Below are 27,992 nucleotides of genomic sequence, written 5' to 3'. Positions count from 1 at the left end.
GATGTTCGACAGTACAACGATATTCACGAAAGAGTTGGTGGCCAAGTACTGCGCCCTGCTTGCTATAAAGTACTGCAGGGGCGAGGGAGCTCCTGCGGTTTCTCAGTGGGTCTTCGGGTAGTTGTGACCGTACCTAGGCTGGCAAGGGGTCTCTCTTCCTTAAATTGTGAGGTTTTTCGCGCCAAAACCACTTTCTGATTATGAGACACGCCGTATAGGGGGGTACTCCGGAAATTTTGGCCAGCTGGGGTTCTTTACCGTGCACCTAAATCTAAGTACACGGGTCTTTTCGCATTTCGCCCCCATCGAAATGCGGCCGCCGTGGCCGGGATTCAATCCCGCGACCTCGTGCGTAGCATCCCCACACCATAGCCACTAAGCAACCACAGCGAGTTCTCTCTTCCTTCGGAAAACACATGCCATAATTGTTTTATTACAAACGCGGCTGTGAGTGAAGTCCTTGAATAGCGGTCACCGTCTTGAAGCGGTCATAAAGTAGGTTTATATAGGCGAAGTAATCGTTGGGGCGTGGCTACAAAACGAGATTTGGAATTCTGAAGGTACGCTGCAACTTATTCTTATACCTGTGTCACACGGGCACATTTGGAAGGCCTTCCAGTCAACGGCCTTCGAAACGCCACAACTCTATCGACTCAAAGGAGTTGTCGCGCTGCTACACGGCATTTTTGAAAGGCCGTTGAGAGGTTCAGGCGTTTCTCGCAAAATTTTGTGGCGCTGCGGCCCTTTATTTTCGTTTTCGTGTCAAAAAAAGTTAAACAACATTAAAAACAATTAAAAGCACTATAATTTCTCTTACGTTTGTTTATACACTACAAAAAAAAATGTTTATACATTGCTATACATATATGTTTAGTTTTTAAGTTGTTGAGTAACGAAACTGCGGCAACGTTCGCTCCACTCGATGCGGCTGCCGTTCTGTGTGAGCACATGTTTCTCTTCAAAGTGCGACCATAGAGAAAGAAATTGTGCGCCTTGCGCTTCGACTGCATTCTGGCTCTACCGCTATGGGTGACAGAGAGACTGAAGCTCAAGATGACAAGACTGCTATGATAACCTATATGGGTGCGATCATGCAGCTTGATGCCGAGATTGAGGCCGCAAAAGCGGAAGCCGACGCCATCGAGGAAGAGCTGCTGATCGTCAACAATTTGATGATGACGATAGACTCGGTGACCGAACAAAGCGTCAACAGAGATAGATGGTCGTTCTCTCGCCGGACGAGGTGGTTTGAGGAGACTGTGCCATTGCTTGGTGAGAAGTTTTTCAAACGTGCATTCCGCGTAACGCCGGCGACTTTTCGCTACATCGTGGACGCCGTGAGACCGCTGCTCGAGCGTCAGAACACGAACATGCGTGAAGCCATCACCCTCGATAAACGTGTCGCGATTGGCTTGTACCGGTTGTGTTCTTCAGCTGAAGACCGTAGTGTCGCCGAATTGTTTGCTGTGGGACGCTCAACCGTCAACGTGGCCTACAGAGAGTTGTGCGAGGCTGTTATCCACACTATGGAGGCGGAGTGGATCAAGATGCCCACAGCTTCAAGCATGGCCGAGCACATTCGCGAGTTCACGGCCACGTTGGAATTCCCGCAAGCCATAGGAGCACTAGACGGGTGCCATTTCCCCGTTTCACCGCCCAGGGAGAGCGCCACCGACTATAGGAACTATAAAGGATGGTAAGTCGTACCTCTGATATGGTGTGCACTTTCATTACATCACCTACAGCTTCCAAGCTACGTCATATGTTTAGAGTACGGAGAATGGGTAAATACTACCAATCCGAATTAATGAGGTCTTCTTTTATGCAGGTACAGCATCATCCTCCTCGCACTGGTCGACCACAAGTATAGGTTCCGGTACATCAATGTGGGTTCTCCTGGCCGCTGCCACGATGCATATGTGTACCACCGCTCAAGACTAGCAGACGCAGTCAAGGGCCCCCTGTTCCGCCGACCACTAGCAACAATCAGTGGTACAGCTGTGCCACCCTTAATACTATGCGACCAAGCATTTCCACTCACTGTAAACCTGATCAAGCCATTCAGCCACAGGGCACAGTTAAGTGAAGAACAAAGGTTATTTAATTACAACCTTTCCAAAGCCCGACGGATTGTGGAGAATGCCTTTGGTAGGCTCAAGGCAAGATTTCGCTTTATCTTGAAAAGGATGGAGTGCAACATCGACAATGCCCGCCTTGTCATTCGTGCCTGCTGTGCTCTGAACAATGTGTGCGAACATTTTGGTGACACTGTGCTCCAACAATGGCTGGTCGAGGCTCAAAACAATGATGGCGGCCTCCATCAGCCTGACCACAGCACAGATGCTGAGGAAGGCACAGGCAGTGATGTGAGAGCAGCTCTTGTCAGGCACTTCCAGCAGAGCTGAGAATTTTATGCTGAAGCTTTGTGGACGTTCATGCTTTGGTAGGTCAGTGAGTCCACTGTCATCATCAAATACTTGTGCACCTAGCAGAAGTTAATTTCTACTAAGCGCACAAGTATTCTTCTGTACTCAAAAGAGCGATTTAGCACACATTGAAGAAAGTATTTTGTACAAAACCCACAAGATGGGTGAAGTTGGGAATGGAAAATGAGGCATCCATACAATTGCAGCAAATTCCTACAATGAAAACCCGTACACTCTTGACCAAACAGGTTTCCTTTGTAATAATCTGTTCCGATTGGGTGGATGCTGCATTTTCCATTTCCTACTTCATTACAGCAACTTTATTTGGAACTTCTTTCTAAATATTTTGACATGGAATTAAAAAACTTTTCTTGCATTTGCATGTGTCGCTCTCTTTGCTCGTACTCTCTCTGACGGCTCGCCACCAGCTGCTCCCTCAGCAGTTTGTGTTCAGCCAGTATCTGCTGCTTGAAGTCATCACCCGCCTTCCTCTTTGGACCCCGGCTTGTAGTAGCCACACTAGCAGGGGTGGCACTGTTGATGGCAGGGCTGGAGGAGGCCGGGCTGGAGGATGCCGGACTGGGAGAGGCTGGACTGCTGGAGGCCGGGCTGCACGTGGACGGGGAGTTTGGTGCTGGGCTGTCCAGAGGTCTGATGGGCGCACTATCCTCCCATTGCAGCCTGTTCTCATTGTCAACAGCATTTTCGCCGCCGTTTATCATCTCCATGATGACCTGCACAATGATTTAATGTTACTTGCATCTTTGATAACTTCAGAATGTTTTGAAAGATGACATTCCGTCATGGGTCTCAACACTCTGACGCAATAATACGCACACCGATGCATACTCTATTGTAAGTGTTGTAGTTAAACAGAGAACGCCAACAAAATGGGAACGCACCTCGCCTCTCTTTTACGTTACTGCAATGACTGGGTGCCAGCAAACAGCTATTATTTTTATGCGCTTATACTATCCTGAGGACTGTACATGCATGGAAAAGTAGTACCTGCAACCAGCAGTATGAGCCACAATTTACGACAATGCAGCACTTTCATCCTACAAAGTAGCATGTAATGGAACAATTTGTGCACATTCAGTTACGTCATCGAGCAAGTGAATGGCTTCACAGATTATTCTACACTTACTGGAGGCTTTTAAAAATGCTATACCTCTTCAACAGTAACCTGGCTCTCTTGAGCCCTTGATGGGTCGTTGGCCGGGAGTGTCCCCAGAAAACTGTGTATTCTCCAGAAATGCGTCCAAGGTATGGCGCCAGCGCCAGTCTTTTGATTTTTCAGCCAAAACCTGAAATGTTATAAAAGAGAAGGTTTGGTTAACTATAAAGATGCATGTGCGGGCACAGATACAAAAATGTACTGATCAAATTCGCCTAACCGAGGTATCGATAAGTGGAACAGGAACACCAGAGAGTCTTATTACGTTTTATTCGAACGTAACCAAATTGTTTTTTGAAATCCTCGTCACGTGACTATAATTTTCGCACAGTATGCTGCGGTGTAACTTTCCGCATCGGACCTCTGAAGTCACATTAGTCAATTACCTTGAGTTTAGACACTAACCAACTGCATCATGCACAAGCAATATTCTTGAAAAGTTATGCTCGTTCGAGGCCGAGTTTACGGCTCATTAAAAGTGTCATGGGGTGGCGGAACAAAAATTCCACGACAAATGAAATTTTGCAAAGATCCACCTGTTCATTTTTTTTTCTCAATAAACACCTTTCTCTCTCACGGCCAAGCCCCTGCAAACGGTTAATCGTAAGGTGATCGGACAAATTTATGAAAGCCACTTACCGATAAGTCTGCGCAAGATTTTCAATCTTGTGGTGAACTTGCAGCCGAGTTCTTTCATAGCCCACCTGCTGCAGGGCCGCGGCGATATCGTCGTAAACGCCGCTATTTCTCTTCTGACGGCGTAGGTCCATAAGGCGATCCTCCCACAAATCTATGAGGAGCTCCGTTTCGCGCTCTCCCCATAGCTGCCGCGCTTGCGATGGCGCTACTTTTTTTTTCTTCTGCGGCTGGGCGCGCTCCATTTCAAACTCACACACACACGCAAAAAAATTCACTCGCCCGAGAAAACACTTCTGTGAGGTGAGGAAAAAAAAAAGTTATACACTACCTATTACGTTAATGATAAAAAAAAAACTGCAAGATAAACTAAACACGCGGAACAGGAAAAGGAAGCAAGAAAGTACGCAGACAAAAACACACAATGCAGAGAGCAATATGGCGGCGATATGACGGCAGCTGGAGTAGAGGGAGAGTGTACTAGACAACATGGAGGAAGGAACACAAGCACGTCGCTGTTGTCGAGAGTATGTGCAGTTCGCACGTATCAAGTGGCAAAAAATACTTTATTGAATAATTAATAACACTCATATATAGTATATTTAGAGCATTTTGGTTTGATTTGTTCTTTTTAATCGTGAGTACGGGCACACTGTGAACGAGAGGGCACGTTAGCGCTATTTCCGTTTCCGTTTCTCAAAGGCCATCGAGATTTCAATAGAGTTGTAAGGTGCTCTGTTGACTCAATAGACTATTGACTCGACGGCCTTCGAAACCGCCCGTGTAGCAGCTCGAACTTGACCTTTGAGTCAAATGCCTATCGGTTGGAAGGCCTTCGAAACGCCCGTGTGACAGGGGTATTACAGGACTGGATCGTATTGCCAGAATACTGCTATCCTTCCAAATAAAAGTATAACTGCAATAACTACGTTCTTGAACTAATGGCATAAGGACGTAAACGTGAAAAATAAGAAGCTAGAAATGAAGCAAACGAAAGACGACAACCGTTCAGCTTGATATTAATGAAGATAAAGTTAATAGGTAGAATAAAGTTAGCAGATGTATTCATGGTAAAGTGTGAGTGGGTGGTCCTCTGTCTGAGAATCGGAGGAGGCAGAGACAAGCACGATATGTAATGCGTAGAGCTTACGACCAGCAACTTGGCGATATAGCGAATCAAGTGCCAAAAGAAGGAAATTGCGGATGACGGTGTAGAATGGTTGGCTGTATTGGCGATAATATGACATTTACGGGAAAATGGTGGGTTCTTTTTGTTGGAGGCAGGCTTCATCAAATGAAAAAATCTGGGCGAGCATTTGGTCCTGCAGTGAAATTACAATACGGCCAACAGTGATAACAACGGAATTGAAAAGCTGACTTGTTTCGTTCGTCACGAATTCAGGGAACAGTGATATTGCAGTAACCTATGCGCCAAGTAATGGACTGAAACTATAAAAATTAGCAAATCTATCACCTAATGAAATCAGGTGACAAAGATCGATCGGCAACATTCTTGCGGCGTAGCTTAACGCGCGGGCGTGGTGCACGTAAAATTGACGGATGTATTATTATTGGTAACAACTACAGAACACGTGGCATAGGGACGTAAGAATTTATAGTTAGGCTAAGACAAAAACAAAACACATTGTAATACTCTTAAGTAACTGAGCACTGTCACGTGCTTTTCACTTTCATGTGCACAGACGTTCTGGGCTATTCAAACATCTGCCGTGCAATTGGCGAGTAGTAAATCTGTGAGTTATGGGTGTCAAAACGTTTGATATAGAAAAGTTGGATAATTATAGAGAAATTTGGAATGACCATGGAGCATCAATCACGACCAAGCAAACTGCCGACATAATGGCCGACAAACTGCCGACCACGATTGCCGTATCGCTACTTCCCCCTCCCCCGTCCGCACCCTTCTCATTGCTTCTTAAGACACTGGAAGCGAAGAACTTGTCTATCAGTGAGCGTAAATTATTTACCCCTGGCTTAAACGATCGTTCCACACTAGGGTGGTAATTATACAGCATATAAGGAGGCTGTGCCATTCAAGACAAAGTAATATTTAAAGCTTCGAATAAGAAAAAGCTAGCAGATTGTCTTAATTCAAATACTTATTCTAGACTATACTGGCAGTCAGTACGTACGTGCGAGAAAATAAATAGGAAATCAACAGTTTATTAAACAAATGAACTAGAATATCAACCGCACTCTTCAGCTTCGCAAAGGTACATCAATTCGAGTGCCTTCATTGAACGAGGACAAATATGCTTGGTCGTCAGGGAACTGAAGAAACAAGGGTACCGTACTGATAGTAAACTTTATAAAATAATATGTTAAAACGCTGGCCAGCATTTACAAAGGATAATGAAACACCATTTGATCATTTCACGCCAAACATCCCCGACTTTGCTCCCGACCCACTCAGTTTCATTAAAAAAAATTGTGGTGAATAAATGTCCTACACTATTTGGCCTCGGGAACTATTTTGCAAGACATTTTATGGTTTTTACAGTGATACGAAATTCTTGAGATGTTGGCTGAAACGTAGACTGCGAAAAAAAAATTCAGACATACCACACGGAGCGCCTCAAAAACCTTCAAGCTGTTAAAAACCTAATCGCGCCTTCTTATTACCTACCATTGATGGCCGCTACTTTGTCACAGTGTGCTTTGTGGTAGAGCAACACAATTATTTTTTGCCAAGTTTCATCTTTTTGAGAAAACTCTAAAGTTTCATATACACAACGCAACTATGTAGTCTGGCTAGGTATTTGGCGGTTAGTGTATCAAAACAGTATTGAAATCAGTGGCCGAGTAGTTTTGCAGTGGGAAAAGCGCAAAAATTTAAAAATAATGTCCGAAGAGCCTCGTGTTCAGGCACATGTGCTTTGGTGATGCAGTCCAAGTCAAAAAGATAATTGACTCGCCATCCCGTCCCTGTGAAAGTGGATGGCCGGCGAAGCTGTTAGAAAACCACTCTAATGTGATCGATGGGGACATGAAATGTTTTATTATTCTGCCTACTCTCAGCACGACACCGTTGTTGAGCATTACGATTTTGCACTCTCCGACGCCCATCGTATTCACGCTGCTCTTCGGGAGTCTTAACTTTTCGTGGTCTACATACCCATAGCGGTCTTACAATGAACTGAATGAGTTGCTAGGCAGGTCTCCCTTTTATACATAATGTTTCGGGATGTCACTCACTGATTCGTATGCTGCTGTTGCCCCTTTCCCACCGGTGCAGCTCATGCAACCGTAATCTTTCTCGGGAAGCACACGCGGAGAGAAGGAACCTGCCTCGCATTCTTCACAGGTGCCTTATCATCCACCATGCAGTTTTGACGCGTGTTTTGTGCTTTTCTTTATTGAAAAGAATACTGAACTGGGTGCTGTATGCCTGTTTCTGAAGGACATATGCACTTTTCTTCGGTTCTTTATTTTATTTTCTTATATTATTTTTTATTTTTTGCTGTCGGACACGAGACACCACGACCAACTAGGGCTAGTAGCTTTGCTGTAATTCATGATTGAATGGATTTCAAGGGGCGTACAAAGTAGAATTCATTCTGATAGTTTTATAGGAATGCTCTTTGCTTTAGGCGAAAAAAAAAATTTTTACTATCCACCTTGTGCATAAGCGCCGGACCGTATGTCCCTTTCACAGCGCCGCACAGTTCTCCGAGGCAAAGGAAATGTGCAGTGGTCACGTGGCTGACAACACCCTATGCTGTTTTGCGTTCCCAGGCTGCTGGACTCATGATAACACTAATTCTGCACGCATTCTGCGGTTTCCCACGGCGTCGCTGACGAAGCAATTAAGTCTCAGAGAAAAAGAAAACACACTTCCCTTAGAAAGATATTGTTATAGCGAATGTATAGAAGGTGTCCCAACTATCATGTACCAAGATTTAGAATTATGCACATGCCATGTGGCCTGACAGAACCAAAAATAATTTTGTTTGCGGTCGCTTGGAGATACTCAGATAATCTTTTTTTTCATTCTACCTAATTACGTATTTAGCCCTAAATTATTAGTAAACTTCTCAAATGTTACAATTAGATGAAAAGTGTCAATGAGAAAATTGTAGAGCAACATGAAGAACTCCCGATACAGCTTTCTGTTGTTTGATACATGCTACGCAAACTGCCTCGAGCGGTCAGTCCCCCAGCAATGTTGTCTCTATTCGCGGGCTCCTTTCATGCTTGGAAAATACTTTTTAACGCGATAGCATTAAGGAGCTCGTGTCGCAGAAAAGCCGGTGTCGTCGGCGTCGGGTGTCGGCGTCCGCGGCGTTGACCGTGAGCGATAAATCACGGCAGGCACTTCATAAATAGAAAGCAACTTCCAAGATGGGCTGGGTGGGAATCGAACCAGGGTCTCCGAAGTGTGAGACGGAGACGCTACCACTCAGCCACGAGTTTGATGCTCCCAAACGGTACAAACGCGCCTCTAGTGAATGCGGTGTTGCCTTCGAAACGAGCCGTGGAAAGTTATACTGCAGTGTATATCGGTAATTATGAACATGTAACTTACAGAAGTCGCAATTACACGAGTAGCGAAGTGCGTTTCCGCTGCATTTCTTCTGCGCTTTCCGCACACGCAGAGCCATCTTGCGGCAAACACAGAAGACCCCCTCCTCTCCATGTAGGGCGCTGCCTCGACAGATGGCGCGCCACGCGCGCATTGGAGCTGTGGAAGGACCGGTGCGAGGGGGGTCGTTGCCCGGACTCTCTCTCCCCTGACAACGCTTCGCCTTGCTCCCTCAGCAGAATCAAGCGTCCTTCCTTTCTTTAGATCACTATCTGTCTATCTCTCTGCCCGTGCCGATCACGACGTTTGGCTGGCGTGCATCATTTCCCCCTCCGAGATACCGAGTTCTTTGGTTCGTTCCGCTTGCTCAGGCGCACGTTTCGTTGCTGCGCCGAACGCCGCGTTGCTCGACCATATGGCTCGACGCTCACCGCGTGCGATGCGGGGCGCCTCGTAAGTGATGGCTGCCCTGTAGCCCATTGTCTTACACCCCTTGGCGGGTCGACGGGAACGCTGTCGCGTTCCACTCTTGAAGGCGAAGCTTAAGCGACTTCCAATTTTTTTTTACGTTCTTGTCATTTTCATGAGAGTCATTTCATCTAGGATGAGCAAGATGTTCCCACGACCACCTGAACAAGGTCAATCGTCTACTTCATCGCTCATTTTTGGACGACGTGCCTTTGGAAGCTCGGACCCGCTCCACTCCTGGGAGAGCTCAACGCCAGAAGCCATGGACTCTGACAGCGAGTACACCGTAGTCATGGGCCACCGTATGAAGCAGATGCGCCGTATGTCGACTGAGGCGACTTCATCGTATCGGAGTGAGCAAGAATCCTTCATGGTTTCTTTCGTGCCGCTCTCGCCGTCACACAGCATGAACTCCCTCAGCAGGCAGTTTCTAACCGAATATTTTGAAAGTGTGGCCCCTGGGAAAATTAACGAGATCAGGATCAACGCTCGCAAGAACATCCTGACAATAGATGTGAAAAATTCCGCAATACTTGAGAAGTTAAAGAACATTCCACAGTTAAGCGCAATCCCCGTCCGCTCCTTTATTACTTACGGGAAGGAGACAACAACTGGAGTGATTTACGACGTAGAGCTTGAAATCAAGCATGCGGACCTCAAGGGTCTTTTGAGGTCATCGGTGTGCATTCTTGAGATTCGCCGCTTGGGGGACTCCCGATGTATCAAGTTAACGTTTGCTTCTTCGACATTACCAGCGTCTGTCAAAGTGGGCTACGTTATACACCGAGTACGACCATTCGTTCCGAGGCCTATTCAGTGCCGGAAATGTCACAAGATAGGACACGTGAGCGCTGTTTGTAGAAGCAAAGCCACTTGCCCGCGCTGCGGTGGAGAGCACGACACCACCGACTGTGAGGCGTCTTCATTTAAATGTCCCAACTGCACTGGCTCTCACGAAGCGACTTCGAAGGAATGCCCGAAGATGAAACAGGAGGTTCGTATCCTTCGAAAAATGGCAAGAGACCAATCTTCGCGTAAAGAGGCTGCTCAATCTGCTCGCCAAAGTGGCCAACGCTCGCGACAGAAGCATCACAAAACCATTCCAGGAGAACCACCTAGCGTGGCACAGGTACCACGATCACCTCTGCCTGTGCGTGCATCGAGGACGGTAACGGCGTCTACTGATAATTCAAGGTCGACGAGAGCACGCGGCAAACATTCACCTCCACCGGCTGATACAGACACGGAATGGCCTTTGCTGCCCTCTAGGCCCACGGCCATACCAGCGGGCACTAGTGGTCCTCTGCGCCATGAAGCCAAGAATTATAGGGCCAATGAAACCGGTGACACTACGGGCAAGAAAAGAGATTAACACAATGAGGAGAGTGTACAAAAAATGCTGAAGCACCTAGCAGAATCAATGCGCGTGATTCTCGGTGGTCTCGAGACTCCGGCCGCTAAAAGTGCCCTACAAGTGCTCGCCGTGCTCGAGCCGCTTATCGCAGCTCTTTATATGCTATAAATATTTTGTTTGGCGCTTGTGCTCTTCACGCAGGGAAGGCCCACACCAGCTTCGTCCTAACGCCTCTATGTTATGTTCACTCAAATTGGTGACTACAAACTTGATGAGAAGCCTGATTGTGGCTTTGTGAATGACATTTGTGAATGTTTATCATCAGAGTGTGGAACTTGCTTTCGCCTTTGCGCATCCCTCTTGCTATGTCATCATCCCTCATCACATCTTTATGTCCCCGTTCCCCCTCCCCCTGTGCAGAGTAGCAGGCTAGAGCACCTTAGCTCAGGCCGACCTCGCTGCCTTCTTTCAATTAAATTATCTCTCTCTCTTTCATTGGAGCGAAATATTTGAGAAGTTGTTTAATTAATTAAGAGCAATTGTGTATTTAGGCAGAATGAAAAAAAAATAATTTCACTATCTCCAAGCGACGGCAAACAACGTTACCTTGGTTCTGTGGCACCGTGATTCTGTGGTTACGTGGCATTTGCATATTTTTAAATTTTCGTGCTTGATGGTTGGGACTTTGTATAAAAACAGTACGTTCTTTCTTCTAGACCGCTCACTCGATCTGGGCGCGCGTAGTTTGTGCTTCGTAGCCGTGTGCCCACTTGGTTTCTTCTGCCCAGCTTCGACACAGGCGAACTTTGCTCTGGCGATCACATCGCCGACATTGCGGGCATGATCTGTAGTTCGTCTTTCGGTCGCACCTCGTGGTATCATCGTAACGTAAGCATTGCGAAAGGTGTGGTCAGGTTTTACATGGAACGTTTGTGCTTTTATACTGACAACATGTTGCTCTGCACAGCTAAATGTGGTTACAATAAAGATCTTGAACGACGACGCCACCTGACAATTACTGGGCTGACGCCCACGCATGCAGAACGGATGGCGAGAGATCAAGTAGTGTTTGTACTCTTTGACTGCGTGCCTTTGAAGAAGATTCTAGCTTTGAACGCAGACAACGAGACGCTACTATTGCTTCTTCTAGTGTTGCCGATATTACGAAAGGAAGACGTGATAGTGGACGTGCCAGTGCTTCTGTACTTATAGCTTGTACGTCTGAAGGCAAGCATCAAGAATTTTGAAGCAATTTTTATTTCTTGGCTTACGAAAAATCTGGTGTGGTATAGCTGATGCTTTACGTCTTCAACACTGAATCAACCAGATCTATGTTCAGCATACGATCAGTGCTGTGCCCTGCAGGCTGGATGCAATTTAATCTGCAATCCAACCGAATTTTTCGAGAAGCCTCTAGACATGCGAAATGATCCCAAGTTGCAAATATTCATGAGCATAAAACAGGCGAAGTAATTAAAAGAACTGAGCGCAAAACAAACCTCCAATGTGACGAGTTGATTCTTCAACTGCATGCCGCAGAAAAGCATATTTTTCTCGTGCAAAATGCTCCCTAATCCTATCACTCGGTAAATAAGCCAGTGACATTACATCCCTCCGTCGCACACCATCGCTCGGAAGGGACTGGTGATTAAATTACTTGTGATTTACTTGTGATTGCCAACCACATGTATCATAGTTCCCTATTTTTAGATAGTGCCTCATGACAGTACAAAACAAAGAAAATATGGTAATTTTGCTGCCATAAAAACGAGATTATTTTATCTGTAGAGTAGAACTTTTTTGCGACGATCGTAACAAGAGCGCTAGTGACAGGGCTGGCGGTACCGCGAATCGGTTGCCAGCCAGCACCACTGTTCAGAGGCTCTACCAGGCGCTCCAAACCATCAGCTAGGAAAAATTCATCAATGGCTTATTTGTGCTCTGTGTGCCAGAGAAAATGGCTGAAAGGAAATGCTGAACTGTCAGCCATCTCCCTCAATGTTAGGGTCACCTTTCACAATTTCGTGCCGTCATCGCAGATAATCGTTGATGTAGGGCTCACCTGGTTCTCAACCACACATGCGTTTCAAGGGCCAAAGACAGTCGGCCCGGAAGTGAAAACGGCAACCACCCGAAAGCGCCCGAAACCCGGTTTGTAATCCGAATCGCACTGCGCCTGTCGTACGTGCGCGAATGCAGCGACGTCGCAATGAAACACCAGGTCCCAGTACTAATCAGCAGCCGTTAATTCAATTAAGCCACGTTTCCTATACCAGCCACGTGAGATCACAAAGCAGCGTACGAACTTTTCAGCGGCGTGGTCGCATCTTTCCGTTGCCAGAAAGCGAGGGGCGAAGTGAAGCGAACTTACGGGCCGTCCGCCTGTGGCCGTGGTAGACGCCCAGCAGAAAAATTACTTTCTGGCCTAAAACAAACCGTTCTCCAAATAACGTTTCACAAATGACTCTCTTCTGTACACGTTTCCAGAAGAATTTAACCACGCATCTTTACTTTGACCCTATCGGCAATCCTTACGTACCTGAACATGAGGAGTTTCACACATTTTTCAGTGTTTGTGCCTCTTCCACATCGAAAGTACTCTCCCATCAACCTCAATAATCTTTAATGCACTTAACACCAACTGTCATGTCGGGCCACGCAGTTCTGTTGCGTCTGTACGACTTGTAGAATTCTTTTTTTTAAGAAAGGACAAGCTCGGCCGAGACACACCGTAATTCTTCACCGCACGGCCCATCGTGACAAAACATAGTGGCTGCCAGTATAGGAAACCACAAGAAGGTGCGATTCATTTTATGGAAGCTAACAGACCGGTAAGGAGGACCGTGTAGTATTGTATTTATGCAGGATTTTTTTGTTCGGTTTTTGTAACCTTGGCTTCGCCCACCACCGCAGCATTCAAATTGTTGTAAAAGGCAGAAATAATTTTTCTTGCAAAAATAGTTCACGAAGACAAATCGCACAGAATTATTCACGAATTGTTTTCGGAATGAAATCGGACGTGCTAAAACGCTAAGCCTAGAACGTTTCGCGTAGAATCACTCTAATAATTCAAGGAGTACACGACCTTATACTAGCGCTGGCAAGCAGTTGGCGAGAGTTGAAATGTCCGCACAGTGACGCACAAAGAGTGCTGGACTCGCCTGTAGACCTAGGCACTGCCACGTGAGATGCTACAATGGAGAACAAGTACACAAGTTACAGTTTCGCATATTACTCTTGTCACATCTCAACTCAGCTCTTGTGCGTGACCGCTGACGACGCGCGGCAAACAATGTTTCTCGCTAAAATTTAATTACATTTGCAGAAACGTCAATTCTATGGTCCCCATAATTGGCACTGTTGTTACAGCTTGATTTCAAGAAAACCAATACGAATTCGCTTTCGTCTGTGCAACAGTGCCACGCGTAGTATGGAATACTTATCTCCACAAAATGCGATCTCTGCAAAATTGGACCGATATCAAAGCGTCCCTGAACTCTTTTATGTTAAGATGAAAAACAGAGACGAGCGCACACGACGGCCCTACAATTTGTGAGGCCTGCTCAAATCTCCTCACCTGCTCTGTCAAGTTCAGTGTACGAATGGTGAGAACGCAAGTAGACTCACGCTTTTAGCAGGTAACACGAAGAGCTCTACGCCTTCGTCTGACCTTACATACGTAACGCCTCATTCTGTGGACGCTAACTGACGATTGCAAACGCGCATGTAATTTTATTGCGATAGCAGCTATGTGCGGCTTCTAGATGCATTTCTGCCATCGTTGGCACCGTTGCCGTGACGTTCCGTATAAAGTCAGTCGCGAGGGACACGAGTGCGGCTGGATAGGGCACACAGAAGCGAGTAATGAGTCCCTGAGGAACAAAGCCACTGACTTTATTTTCGGCACCGTTCAACCTCGGCAGCTCGGTTTCGCATCCTCGCACCATCCCCCTTTCCCCGCACGTAACGCGGCAATATTCGAGCGATGGTGAAAGCTGGGAGAGGGCGTCTCGGCTGCTGCGGTGCTGCTGTGAGGCTGCCACAAGTCCAGGCACGAATAACATCATCGCCACACGCCGTATGCTGTATGCGCGAGGGAAACTTCCGAGAGTCACCCGACTGTGGTGGCTCGGTCTCGCGAGCGTAAGGGAGGAAACCGGGAAGGATGCGCGCCGTCTTCCGTGGCGCGCGAGGCGTTGGGGGGGGGGAGAGAAGGTGGGGGAGGGGCGTTATACTGCGGCGGCTGCTGAGTACGGCACGGCCGCACGGGCGCACTGTCTTGAAAGTAATCAGTGAGCTGGACGAAGTACTTCGAGTGCTGTTAGCTTCGTATGCGCTGTCCTTTCGACGCTTAATTCGCGTTGATGTGAGAGGCAGCACGAAGGCCGATTCGCTCGCTGCTGCTGCTGCGCTTGCTCACTCCAGCGGTCTGACTGCGAGTTTCCGCAGTCATTGAGTGAAATTTGTTAATGTCTAACTACGCGTGCGTGACATCGTGCTTGTTAATTTAGTAAGTAAATGTTTACAAGGTTGCAACAGAACTGCTTGTTGGCCTAGTTGGGGCTTGCTAAAAGACATGTTTCTTGACGCAATTTAATACACACAAAAGGAAGACACATAAAGACAACACGGGCGTCCGACATGGAGCCGCCCGTGTGGTCTTTGTCTGTCTTCTTTTTGTGTGTGTGAAATTGCGGCAAAAAAACATGTCTTTTAGTTTACAAGTTATATGGCCGATAATACTATCTTTACTTCATATAGCAGTCATATACTAGTTGGCTATCGCAATCGAGGATTCGTCTTTCGGGCGAAACAGCGACTTCTTAGCTACACCGAGGATACGTTTCTCAATACCTTGAGAATTTGTAGGAGTCCTATGAGGTCCCGGACACCAAAGTTGTAGACGTGAGTATTTAAGAATCCAAAGTGCGCAATTTTTTTAGTCACGAGATCACGCAGCTGTCGCTCCGCGTCAGGCTCCTTGATCAGTTTGTGTACGGTAGACCAGCTCCTGAAACAGAATGTATTTGTATCTTTTTCAGCTGCTGTGAACATAAATGTGCACCCCAAGATGATAGATCAACAGCAAGAACACTGATGAAGCCAATGATACTTAAAATGAGTCGCATACTGTCTAAAACATATCTGATTGGAATTGTGCTGCACATTTGAATAGCGCGTGCAAAATGTTTTAGTAAAGCAAGTAGAGAGTAAGCGGTTGTGTGTTTTTGCTCGGTGTGAGTATTTCATCGTATGTAGCAGGTTCACTTTTTCCATTGTTTGTCAGTGTGTTACAGCAGGCATTTTTTTCAAACAGCTCGATACGTGAATTTCCGGTTTATAACATGAAATAGTTAGGTTCTCATATCTTATGTCCTGTGGCGAGTTTGTGTTTGTGCCTGGAGTCCACATTCTGTAAAATTGACAAAACACACTAAAGAATTGAAAGTTCTTAATCTACTCTGAAGCTGGGCGCTTTTTATGATCCTGTAGATGCAAGAAACGCGATGAAAGCAAGTTTTAAATGCACTGAAAGAATTGGCACCTGATAAGCGTATAGATATATATATATATGAAACATTTATGTGGTGTGCGCTGTAAGAACTGAATAACTCGAGTTATATGTATTCGCGCTTTTTTTCTTTTGTGTCACGTTTACCTTAGTGCAAACCTCGAAACATAGTACAGTAAAAGCTCGTTAATTCGAACCGCAAGGGGAAGCCGCTTCAGTTCGAATTAACGAAAGTTCGAACTAACGAAAGTGAAGGAGAGCAACAGTACACTGCGATTTGGAAGCAGTAGGGCATGTCAGAAAGTGATGGCGTTTGCCGCGGGCACACGCCATCTTCAAGTCGAAGCTCTGGGTCCGACTGTGCCCCACCACCGATGTCCACCGAAACGAACGTTAGCCGAGGCTTAACACCGTCACAATGAATCGTGACGGCCGATACCTCCTAAGCTGAAAACAGAGGTGCACAACCGATGAAGCCTGCCGAGACAAAGACGGTGAACATGTGAAGGTGGCGAAGGCCCTGATTCGTTGGTTCTTGATTGCAAGCGCAGCTGCGACGTACTTGATTCGCTGTGTTTTGGCGCTTGCCGTGCCATCTCCGCACAACATTAGCAGCTGTACAAGATTTGCAAAGCCTCCGAGATTCGCAACGGGCAAGAAGTCTTGGAGGTTACGTAGAACGGAGAGGCGGCAGCCGCCGCTGCCTTCTGGCTGACCCCGCGTCGGTTAGATTTTTTTCCGATTTTGCCTTCTCTCGCCGTTCTCTCCGTTTCGGAGGCAATACAGCCTTCTGTGTAGGCAGTAGGCCGTGTGCCAGGCGAGCGTAGTTCGAATTATCCGTGAGGGAACCTTCTCGCGTTCGAATTAACGGGCTTTTTTATACATAGACTTCTGTGGAGCTTGGCCGGACCAAATCGTACAGTTCGAATTATCCATAAATTCGAATTATTGAAGTTCGAATTAACGAGCTTTCACTGTATAAGGCTAGTGAAACACGTTTGGTCTTTTCGAAAGACCAATTGCACTCAAAGTTTCGTCTGCATGTAGTTACGAGTATAGCCATACACATTTTGTAGTGATTTATCACCTTTACATTTTAACTTCTTGAATTCGTCGTCAAGAAATGTATTGAACTGCACAAGATAGGAGCAAATAGAACGCCCCCGCCATCGGCCATACATAACCTTCCGACGCCCTCCCATCACAATGCAGATGGCATACATCCCCAATGTTACCGCTTTCTTGTTAAGGTTTCAGCTTTTGTCTCCTCTGAGTGGTAGTGGCTCATATAAGTTGTACACATTTCCACTTGCAAGCTCGAATGCGACACTGAACCGAAATGTCAAAAAGCAATGACGCGGAATTTAGGCAGATATTTCCATGCTCTTATTTTCAGCTAGGAAGCCAGAGTGACCAGATGGGACTCAAGAAACAGCTCGCTGGCAGTGGGACAGAAAGTTGCCACATAGAAATAAAGCTGTCACAGCTCCCTGCAGCCTGAAAATATGGAGCAAACTCTGCTGAATGAACCTTGCATAAGGATAGGAAGTTGGGTGAGTTGGTACGGTAACGTGATCTTGGATTGTAGCGCGAAGTGACACGGACACAGACTACAGGCAGACAGGACGAGCACTACAAGACAAAATTAGAAGCAGACTAGACTAGACAGACTGACAGACTAGACAGAGACTAGAAGCAGACAGGACGAGCACAGCGCTCGTCCTGTCTGCTTCAACTCTGTGTCCGTGTCACTTCGCGCAACAATCCAAGATCATGAACCTTGCATATATACACGAAATAACTACAGTTGTCCTTATGCTCCGTCTTCGTTAGCCAACTTCCAGCTCTGTCATGACGGCGGCAGGCTGCGGCGCGCTGCGAAGAGTACGCGCGTATCAGGTAGCTCGCTATGTGGTACATGCTTCCCTTCGTAAAAGAATGCAAGTTTGGGTACCTAAGTTGTTTCATTTTAGCCTTCTAGTGCGCATATACAACACTGAGCGCTTTGCCTACGTCTCTTGCACTGCCCTTCTGTACTTGAGCGCTAAAGGACTCACTGTCATACATGGTCACCACCGTCGTGATACTTCATCGTATTTGCTTCTTCTGTGAGTACTTCCTGCTCCAAGTGTTACCCCTGCATGTACTATCACGTTGTGTATGAGCTACAACGCCATAGCGTCGCGCATTCTAGCTCATATTGCTCATATCTATGTCACACAATAAAAAAAATTAATTCCTGAGGTCTTACGCACGAAAACCACGACTTGATTACGAAGTAAGCCGTAGTGTGGGACTCCGGTTTAGTTTCTATCCCCTGGGGTTCTTTATGTGCATCAAATGCACGGCACACGGGCGCTTGTGCATTTCACCGCCATCGACATGCGACCACCGTAGCCGGGATTCGATCCCGCGCACTCTGGTTTAGAAGCGCAGTGCCATATCCAGTACGCCACCATGGCGACTCGTGCTTCATACAATAATCATCAGGCATATCCGCGAGGTCGCAATAATGTGCCGTACTTTTGCTTACCTATCTTTTTAAAGTTACTTAAAGAAAGGTTAGAAAGGTTGGCTTAATAAAGAAATTAGGCTATTGATCACGTATATTTGTTACAATGAGCCTATTTATGTATCATTTGTTTTAGCAGTGAGCAATTTAGTAGATAACATGCCTGGCACTGCGTACATCTAGAAGGATAGTAAAGACTGCAGTGCCTGCATGTGTCTTTCTCTCAAAGTCAATTGCTCCTGGTGACGGCGTTCCCAGTAGATAACAACCGTCATTATTCGGTGGTGCCTTGGGACTTTGAATTCGAGCACCACCACAGATATCCGTGGGACATCCGCCACAAGTGCATCCATCTGAATACGCAGGACGGACGGCATTAGGACGTACAAAAACAAGTCCATATCCCAGTCTGATGTTCTCTGAGCATGCGATCAAGATGTCCAGAGGGCTTCTTGTTTTTATCGTCCATTAGTTAAAGATAAATAAGCATGTCTAGGATATACTTAAGTTCGGACATAGATCGGTGGCCTAATATGAAAAAATGCAATTGGAAAGTCTAGTAGGTTAGTAATTCACAATAGTAGGTTAGTAATAGGTTAGTAATTCACAATATAATTACATGTTTCTGCACCGCATTGGACACGTAATCAGAGTTCTTTTTGAGAGAGCCGAAACGAGTAACTGACATATCCTTAAAATTGCAACTTAAGTCGACAATTACAGATATTTTAATGCTTTTTTTTTCTCGCTATGCCATTGGCATTAAAACATTACAGTGCACAGACGTGTTACGTTACATTTAAGAACATGCTTATGAAAACTTTCTGAATATTGAGTCACCCAGTACAAGCCACTAATTCTGCAACATGGAGCGAGCGTACTAAACTTTTCATCATTGCAAAAAGGTCGATTATGAGCACCCCTCCTGTCCCCCTTTTGTCAGTGGGATATGTTAAATTCTTGAATTTAAAATGATATCAAAATGTAATCATGAAGCACGCCCTAGTGGGGACTCCTGATTAATATTTTGACCCCCTGTAGTTCGTTAACATCCACCTATGTCTAAGTATACGAGCATTTTAGCATTTTTCCTCCACAGAAAAGCGGCCTCTAGGGTCTGAATCAAACCGTCAACCTCGAGCTCAGCAGCGTAACAGATCTCGAGGACTTTGCTTTCGCTGGCTGCATGAACGACTACAGAAGCAAAATATACATCATAGACGCGATATAGTAATAGCCAATCTCCAAGGCCATGCTTCTGCTATGCGTTTGCTAGTTTAATCCAGCAGTATCGATATCGGGAGCCGGAAACACGTCACAGACGTTTGGTTTTGAACACCACTTCTTCCCAATACAAGTAGTTATATGTCTGTCAAATTTATATATTATTAAAGATATTTCAAAAAAACTATCTATATTTTGGTTGATGTATCAAAAGTAGTCACACAGCACGCTGTCCCACGATTCGGTGTCCGGCAGTGATCCAATCCAATTTAAGCTGTAGCCATTGTCCCATAATTTTAACGGCGGAGAAGCGCAGCGCAGTGTCCCTGTGTCGGAAGGGTGCCTAGAACTGGGTGGTCTGAACAGCGAGGGGCATTTCCCTTGCCCGGAAGCGTCGCCTTGTGCGATTCCTCCGGTAGGTCTAGATAGGGCGCTGCGGTCAGGGGTGCCGGGAGTGGTCAGATGTCGAGATAAGTAAGAGACGTTTGAGTTAAAAAAGCAAGGAAGAGATTGATAGAATTGGAGTGTTTACATTAAGAGGTTACCGTTCCACGTGTTTTATTGCGATACCAATTATATGGACACTCCAGGCGCATTTCTGCCGTCGCCTTTGGCCGTGAGATGCGTATAAAGTCCAAGGGTGATAACATCGACGCCGCGCGCCGTATTCTGTATGTGCGAGTGAAAGCGTGTGACCGTCGGCTCAGTCTCGAGCGCGCAAGGAAGGAAAGCGAGGAGGAAGTACGCCGTCTTCCATCGCGCGCGCAAGGCAGTACAAGGCAGGAAAGAAGCGCGACGTCTTCCGTCGCGCGAAAAGTTCTGGGGGAGGGAAGGAGGAGGAGGAGGCTCTACTTCGGCGGCTTCTGCGTATGGCTCGGCCACGTGCACATTATTTCGAAAGCAATCTGCGGTTAGTACATCGTCTGATGCACCCGGGGCTCAGAGCTTCGTGTGCGTTGTATTTTTGACGCTTAGTTCGCGTTGAAACGAGAGGCAGCACGATGGTCAATTCGCTCACTGCTTCTGCGGCGTTTTGCCAGCGAGTGTCCGCGATCATCGAATGAGATGTGTTTATGTTTGCTTCTGTGCGCGTGAATTCATGCTTGTTAATTTAGGTAACGAATGTTTACAAGTTTAAATGGCCGATAAAACTACAATCGTTACTTCGTATAGCTGTCTACTAATCTGCTATCGTAAACGATGGTTCGCTTGTTGGGGGAAACCGCGACTTTTTTGCAAAGCTTTGTCGCGTTATCGCCGCTTAGTCATTAAGGATACCGTCAAAAAAAGAAGGTCACCCATGCTGTTTTGTCCCTCAATGCAATGCACCGAAAAGTGCCCCTTTTCCGTGCGACGGCATTCAAAGAGCAACTTGAGTTGGGAGCAGGCTATGCTGGGCTTACAGAGTTCTGTGGGGGAATTACTCTGTATGTGCACTGTATAGGAGGTTACAGTGAAATGAGACCCAACAGGAGGGTCTACTGCTACATTTCCCATGGAGGCAGCAGAAGCGGCCGTGGAAGGAATACTGACTATCTGTACAGAGAAACGCAGCGACGCTCGCCTTCTATAATATATTGCAGGTAACGTGAAAAGAAAGCAGGTTCTCTCATACGCAGGAATGCCGGCGATGTACCAAGGGAGAGACAGCACTGCAGTGGAAGTGCCTACTGACATATGGAAACAATAGGATTTTGGAAGGCTTCAGCCTGCTGTAGTTATCAGACTCACTGCACAACTTGGCTCATGCTGTTGAATTAAGAAGGCCAACGTATATTTAACACAATGCGCATGCATTCAAAAATTGGAAGCAGCCTACGTACTGCTGGCAGTAGCGTGTCAAACTGGTTGCCAAGCATTGCACAGAACTACCCGAGCTACCTGTTGGATTTTTTTTTATCTAAAGGATTAATATCTTTTGAAGGGCTTCAACCGAGCAGCAAGTGAAACAATTTAACATAATGAGGCTGAAGCCTTGCATAGCCTAAAGCTTCATCCGCCACTGAGTCATGTGTAATGCTGCTGATAAAGCTGTGTGTTATAAAGCCATGAAACAAAATTCAGCCTCAATCTCTCCGCAACATTGACCATATATACCCGTGAAGAAAGGGAAAATCAGACATCCGCCCAATCGCAGCAATTGCTACAAAGGAAACCTCGAAAGAAAAGCCTCAGAGTTGTAGCAATTGCTATGATAGGGTGGATGTCTGATTTTCCCTTTATTCATTACTTCTCTCTACCTTGCGGGTTTCCGCAGGACTATTACGTCATATATACCCGTGATGCACGACCTTAGGCGCCACTCAAAGGTGCGTTGAGACACAGAGAATACATGAATGGACACGATCATTCGCAATAAATCAGAGCGACTGCCGTATTGAGAGTCATTATAGTATTATATATATACTATATTATATTTATATAGACGCGTAGTAATTGTTATTATTGTTTTTCGCATGTACACCGCTCCCCTTTATAATGCTTTGGCACTTGAGGGTATGTGAAACAAACAAAAAAAAATAAATGTCTTCCGCGTTAGCGCACGTTTATTTCATAGCAATAGAACAATGAAGCATCGGCGAAAGACACCACACTCCCGCTGTATCATCCCCTGGCTGTTCTCCTTAACTACTTCGATACATCATGTAAAAATATGTAGAGACCGTTTTGCATTCGCAACAATTCTAATAAAAATACGCTACCTTCAAAATACATTTATCGAAGAGTGGTTGCAGTATGGCCACAATATTTTGCTGGTAGTTGCGCATTCCTATAAGCCATATATCATGAAATAGCAATATTTTTGTTGAATAGCAACTTCCACCTGCGAAATGAACACGCGGCGCGAGCGCGATGCCACAGCCACCGCGAGCAGCCACCGCGCCTTCGACGACAGCGCCACTGTGGCGGGATCGCGCATCCCAGCAAGCTGGGAGCGGCAGGTTTTCATAGCTCCCAGTCTAGCCACCCTGGTGTCGGTTCGCCAGCTTCAAAGCCTGCCGAAGTCGCCCGCTCAGCTATCGAGGTATGACAGCCACATCGATCTCTATTTGAGCCGTTGCAGTATCGGAATGCGCTTTGTTCACAGGTGCCAACGAGCCCTAAAATTAGGAAAAAGACATACACAGCAAGAAAGTGTCACTGCAGAGAAAGGTTGTATGGGAGGACTTCGGGATCTCCCACTGGCAACCAGCAGTCAACGACCCGAGAAATCGCTAGTCCGGAACCGTGCAGTGGTGCATGTATATTGCATACCACACCCGTTAACTTCTATTGTAGTCCTATACGGATGTCCCTTGCGATGTTTGCCGCTGTACAGAGCAACATCAGAAGCACATGCCGATGATTTTAACACGACGCGAATCCCGACCTCGGGCTCGACAGCAAAATGCTGTAGCCACTCACTAGCGCAGCGGGTATTAAATATCATAATAACAATAAATTATATGTATTATGCTTAAATGAATAAAAATCGTTCACCATTCTCTCGTCGCTAAGTGCAAGTACTGCCTATATTCTTATTAAAATTCAACTGTGGTTGAAATTTCCGCATGTAATTGTGGATTTGTGCAATTGTTGGTTGCCTCGATATACCGTTCTTGTAGGGAAAGCTATAAAAGATCATAATTATTTTTCGTACTAAGCTTCTGAGTGAAAAAAAAATTATTCTTGTACGCACAATAACAAATTTAAATTGTAAATATTTTTAATCAATAATTTTATCGAAGTAGCAGAAATGGCAGTGCTTTCTGCGTTAAAGCTTTCCATGCCAGCGAGTTTGCAGGTGCGTCGCATTTTATGTTTTTCGTATCTTTGAAGATGCGTTATATTATTTCTGACATAATTGTGCCTGAATTAAATTTACACAATTTTGTGTAGACTGCTGTTTATGTCAGTACTAAGTAATCTTGTTTAAACAGCGCAGGACGAGACGAAGAATGGCAAACGAGGTGGGACGAAGGCAGCGCTTGTCTTCGTCCCACCTTGTCTGCCGTTCTTTGTCTAGCCCGTTCTCATACCTTATTGTACTAAGTGAGCCTTCATTCTTACAGTAGCACTACGCAATGTGATGCCTTTTTGTGGTTTCCTCCAAACCTTTATTCGTGCTTGTGAGTCTTCGTTTTATTTGAAAGCTTCTCACTATAATGAATCCTCGTAAGGTATGACAGTACGCAAAATTAAAATAAGTAGATAATCGCACGAACCTCATTTAGCTGTATTGTCTTTTCCTGTTCAACAAGGAAGGACTGTTTGACAGACAGCTTAACATGCTGAAAGGAGTTTCTATTCTTGTATTTTATGCCTTCTTCCTGTTCTAACTTCAATCATGATGTCCTGATCGCTTACGTTTGTTTTTATCAGTGCGTATATTTGTCGCTATGAACAGTATTCATGTGTGCTTTGTAGACTTTATAGCACAATGTGGGGCACAAAAAGATTTATTGTGTTTTGAAGCTGGTGCGGGTCCACTTTTTTAGGTTTATTTACAGCAGAGCGGTGACAGTAAAATTCATTTCACCACTCGACCAGTTATTAAATATATAACATTGATAGGGGGCCTAAATGGGTCCCACTATCGTTGCTTCAAAGTGCGCTCACGCACACACCCACACAAGCCCTTTAGTAGACACAGAAGAAAGAAAATGTTTGAGTATGTAATATACTCATCGAGGAATCCGCATACAAAGAAATCAAAGGCTCATTGACGCAGCTATAGCCCTTGTCTTTTTGATGTGATATCCTACTGGTAGCACCTTCCAGTAAATCCTTCCAGAAAGAAAGGCGCAACCCTTTTCATTCGTGCCATGTTTGCGTATTTCGCGCTGTTAATTCACGTTGAGAGACAGCTTTACATTCAACTATGCTTTGAGTCTAAGCTGCTTATAGCAATTTTATCTAGATTTTGCGGACAATGCACGAATAAAGCGGGTTATATTACTTATAAATTTTTGTACTTTCTCATACCTTGGCTTCAAAACACCGTAATATTCATAGCGATTGTAGGGCGCCAAAAAATGTTATACCTTTTCTTTCAAACCACTGTGTTAGTGTACGTCAATACTTCACATTTGTTTTAAATCACAAGGAGAAAAAAAATTTAAAATATTGTTTTGCATCATGGACTAGAAGCGCACTAGCACAGTTTCTAAAATAAAGCAGGCAGACGTAACCTCAGAAGCCGCGACACAATATGATACCTAAGAATCTACTGTAGGCTTAGGCTGTGGAAATGCGCATTACGTTCACATGGATATACTGGCGAGCGATCGGTGACCCGTGTTTCACGTTCATTATCTTCTTCACCTCATTCTCTACTGCAAAACATCAGGCCACTAGCGGGACTTTTGCCAAGCATCACTCTCAAATGTTTCTTCTGCTAAACATAATGAAACATGGGTGAAACCATTGAGCAGCTGGCTGCATCACGGGCCACACAACCAATGCTTATCAGAGCTGTGACTTTGTGAAGTTCGTTTTGTTATTTCTTTTGGAAATATAGTATTATGTATTGGCTTCCAAATGAAAATAAAACTGCGACACCTCTGATGGTTGTCTTCATTTATGCGTTAATAAAAATGGCTCTCCGCTGATTCAATAGAATCAACTAGTCGACAGCCCCGCTTATATAAATGCGACAGCCGAGCATCGTAATTCATTTTTCGCATATTTTCTCCATATATGTGATATGCGCCTGAAGGCGAGGTGCATTCATGCGCCCGATGAGCGCGCGTGCAGGAAGTAGGCTCACACTTAGCATTGTTTCGTTAGGGTGGTTTCGACTGCTATCGCTATATGGGAATTTGTTTAGGCTTCGATCTTTCAGTTTGAAACGACCCTGCTATTTTGTGCGTTAGACTTCTTGGAGCAAGGTTCTATGGCAGTACTTTTGTAAGTTAATGCGCTCTTTGGCCATCCCTGGGCCTTGCGCCAAAAAACCCTATACATCATCATGCTAATTAATAGTTTTATTTGCCGCTGAGTTTGTGCAATTCGATCTCCTTCTTGATTATCGAATACACGAGCGAGTGTTTAAAATATGAAAAAAAAACATCTGCCTGAATGCTTTCCGTTATCTCGGGAAGTTTTCTCGAATTAGCTACGCTTACTGTTGAGACTCGCAATTTCTTGATGATTCGTAAATAACGTAATGCCGAATTATTCAACAAGTTGAAGACCTACTGCTCTAAAATAAGTTGTAAGAATAACATACTGAGTGTAACACGCGCACTTTGAACTGCCGTTGAGGTTAACGGTCGTTGGCTCCATCGGTAGTGGAGTGGTGCTGCACGGCAGCTGTAACTGTCAGTGACGTCCGAACGGCCGTTGACTTCAACCCAGATCGGCAATCCCAGCCGAATAAAGTCAACTACCAAGATGGCTGCCTCCAGCGGGGCGGATGTGGATAGTTTGGCGTAGGAAGATGCTTCTCATGCGCCTGTCAAGCAGTTCGTTTCGTCCGAGTTAATGGCCGGCATGCTTATCGGTATTTGGGAGACGTATCTGAGTGCGCCAGTTACATGGCTGTTGCATGCATGTTAATAAGTGCGAGTTCTGCGAAGAATAAACTCCCTTTCCTTTGTCAGCACTGGCGTCGATCATTTTGTCCGCTGCCACCCGGCTCAGTGGCCCAGGCCACACGTGGTGACCGATACCCCCCATCACAAAAACTAGCGGGGACACTTCGAAAAAGAAAGCTTGTAAACACGAAAATTAGAGGATAGGCAATGGATTATCTCAGTTATTTACCTGCCTGTTAGTAAAAAAGAAAACGTTGTAGTAAAATTAAAAGAAAAACACATTTGCGAAACATTCTTGCTTTAAAAGAAGTTAAAGTAAAAGAAATAGCAAAGAAACCTTTCTTTGGTCATTTACAGATGCTTCTACGTCGCTATCACATGACGACGTGTGACAATTAACTCAACTAAACGTGGAAGTGCTGTGTAACTCCTAATAAGCTGTTCTTTAGTTCAATGGTAGTTTTAGTGTCCACGGCCACTCAAATGAGCGGCAGTTTAAAGTGCCCGTGCAACAAGGGGATTAACGCAAGTTATCGCAATCATAAATGAATGCATGCAATACTTACTATTCCTATTGGGTTTGAACAATTTCAATGCCAGCCCTCTATTGACAAACGTCCTGGGAAACTACGATGAATACCAAATATATAGACCAACATTATTATCATACTAAACAACAGTTCTCCAGCTGATATACACTTGCCAAACCCTAGCTCTTGTCGCTTGAAACGACCTACCATCGCACTTTCGAAATATTTATCATTTGCCAATTTGTTTATTTAGAGCATTTTTTTTCATTAATTGTTACTTTGAAAGTGAACTTATAATAGTATTGTGGTGTCATTGCTGTCTTCAGGCGTGTGATCGAAATCCGCAACTTGAGAACGCGGGAAACTTAAAGGTGATCACTACGCTTAACTTGCCGCTCTCCTCTTTTCTCAATACTTCTGCAGAGGCGTCATCCTGTTTAAATAAATGTTCATTCACATTCACGCATTTGCTGTTCTAGAACTTCCCAAAAATACTCACGTGTACTCAAAACCGACGCCGAACTCGCTTGTCGTGTACACTGCGGCCATGTCAAGGAAGTGCCGGAAGTTTTCTTGGTACGGACCGCCCAGCTTGTTGCCTCCTTCCTTCTCCATGGCGTCAAAGAAGATGTAGTCACAGAGTCCGTCCGGGGGAAACTTCATCCACGACCGCAGCTCGTCGCCAAACACGCAGATCATGGGGGCGCGACTTGGCGGGGGCTTCGCTGGAATGGACCAGGGCGCGGGCGTCGTTAGAAGGCCCCCAACTTCGAACACGAGCCGAGCTATTCAAACTGAACTGTTCGGCGATTCATAGCGTGTAGCGTATTATTATTATATCCTTCGATGTGCTACCACACTTATGACATGGACGGAGAGCAAAATAGGGAGGGACCAGGCCGGCAGCTTTGGGCCGAACCCTGTTTTGTGCAGAAAATTTTGGAAACTGAAAATAATTGAAATTCCAGTAAATATGGCTGATATTTATTATTCAACAAATGAAAAAAATTCTCCCTAAATAACTGCGATCATTATACGGAGAACGCGAAGACGACGAAATAAAGGGCTTCTTGTTCTCTACGAAAGATTGGC

General features: G+C 45.5%; 2 protein-coding genes across 7 annotated transcripts in view; one reads left to right on the top strand and one right to left on the bottom strand.

Annotated features, from left to right (window-relative positions):
- Positions 1–27,992, bottom strand: part of LOC135913307 (uncharacterized) — a 568,389-nt gene that overhangs the window by 483,757 nt on the left and 56,640 nt on the right. For all 6 annotated transcript variants that reach the window (XM_070541258.1, XM_065445900.2, XM_065445902.2 and 3 more), the window contains exons 10-11: positions 27,400–27,625; positions 15,459–15,615 (exon numbers count right to left, since the gene is read on the bottom strand). In XM_070541258.1, the coding sequence (XP_070397359.1) occupies positions 15,459–15,615; positions 27,400–27,625 (383 nt within the window). The remainder of the gene's footprint in view (positions 1–15,458; positions 15,616–27,399; positions 27,626–27,992) is intronic.
- On the top strand, positions 1,026–2,405 carry LOC139061436 (uncharacterized). Its single transcript, XM_070541421.1, has 2 exons — positions 1,026–1,696; positions 1,829–2,405. The coding sequence occupies exons 1-2, from the start codon at positions 1,026–1,028 to the stop codon at positions 2,403–2,405; spliced, it is 1,248 nt and encodes a 415-aa protein (XP_070397522.1).

The sequence above is a fragment of the Dermacentor albipictus genome, chromosome 6 (genome assembly GCF_038994185.2).
Source record: "Dermacentor albipictus isolate Rhodes 1998 colony chromosome 6, USDA_Dalb.pri_finalv2, whole genome shotgun sequence".
NCBI lineage: Eukaryota > Metazoa > Arthropoda > Arachnida > Ixodida > Ixodidae > Dermacentor > Dermacentor albipictus.
The sequence above is the reverse complement of the archived record's forward strand: the minus strand, read 5'-3'. Positions and strand labels throughout refer to the sequence as shown.

Excerpts from the sequence above, each read along its gene's own strand:
- LOC139061436 (XM_070541421.1), top strand. The coding sequence starts at position 1,026 with ATGGGTGACAGAGAGACTGAAGCTCAAGATGACAAGACTGCTATGATA. Across the intron at positions 1,697-1,828 it reads TATAGGAACTATAAAGGATG|GTACAGCATCATCCTCCTCG; the intron begins GTAAGTCGTACC and ends TCTTTTATGCAG.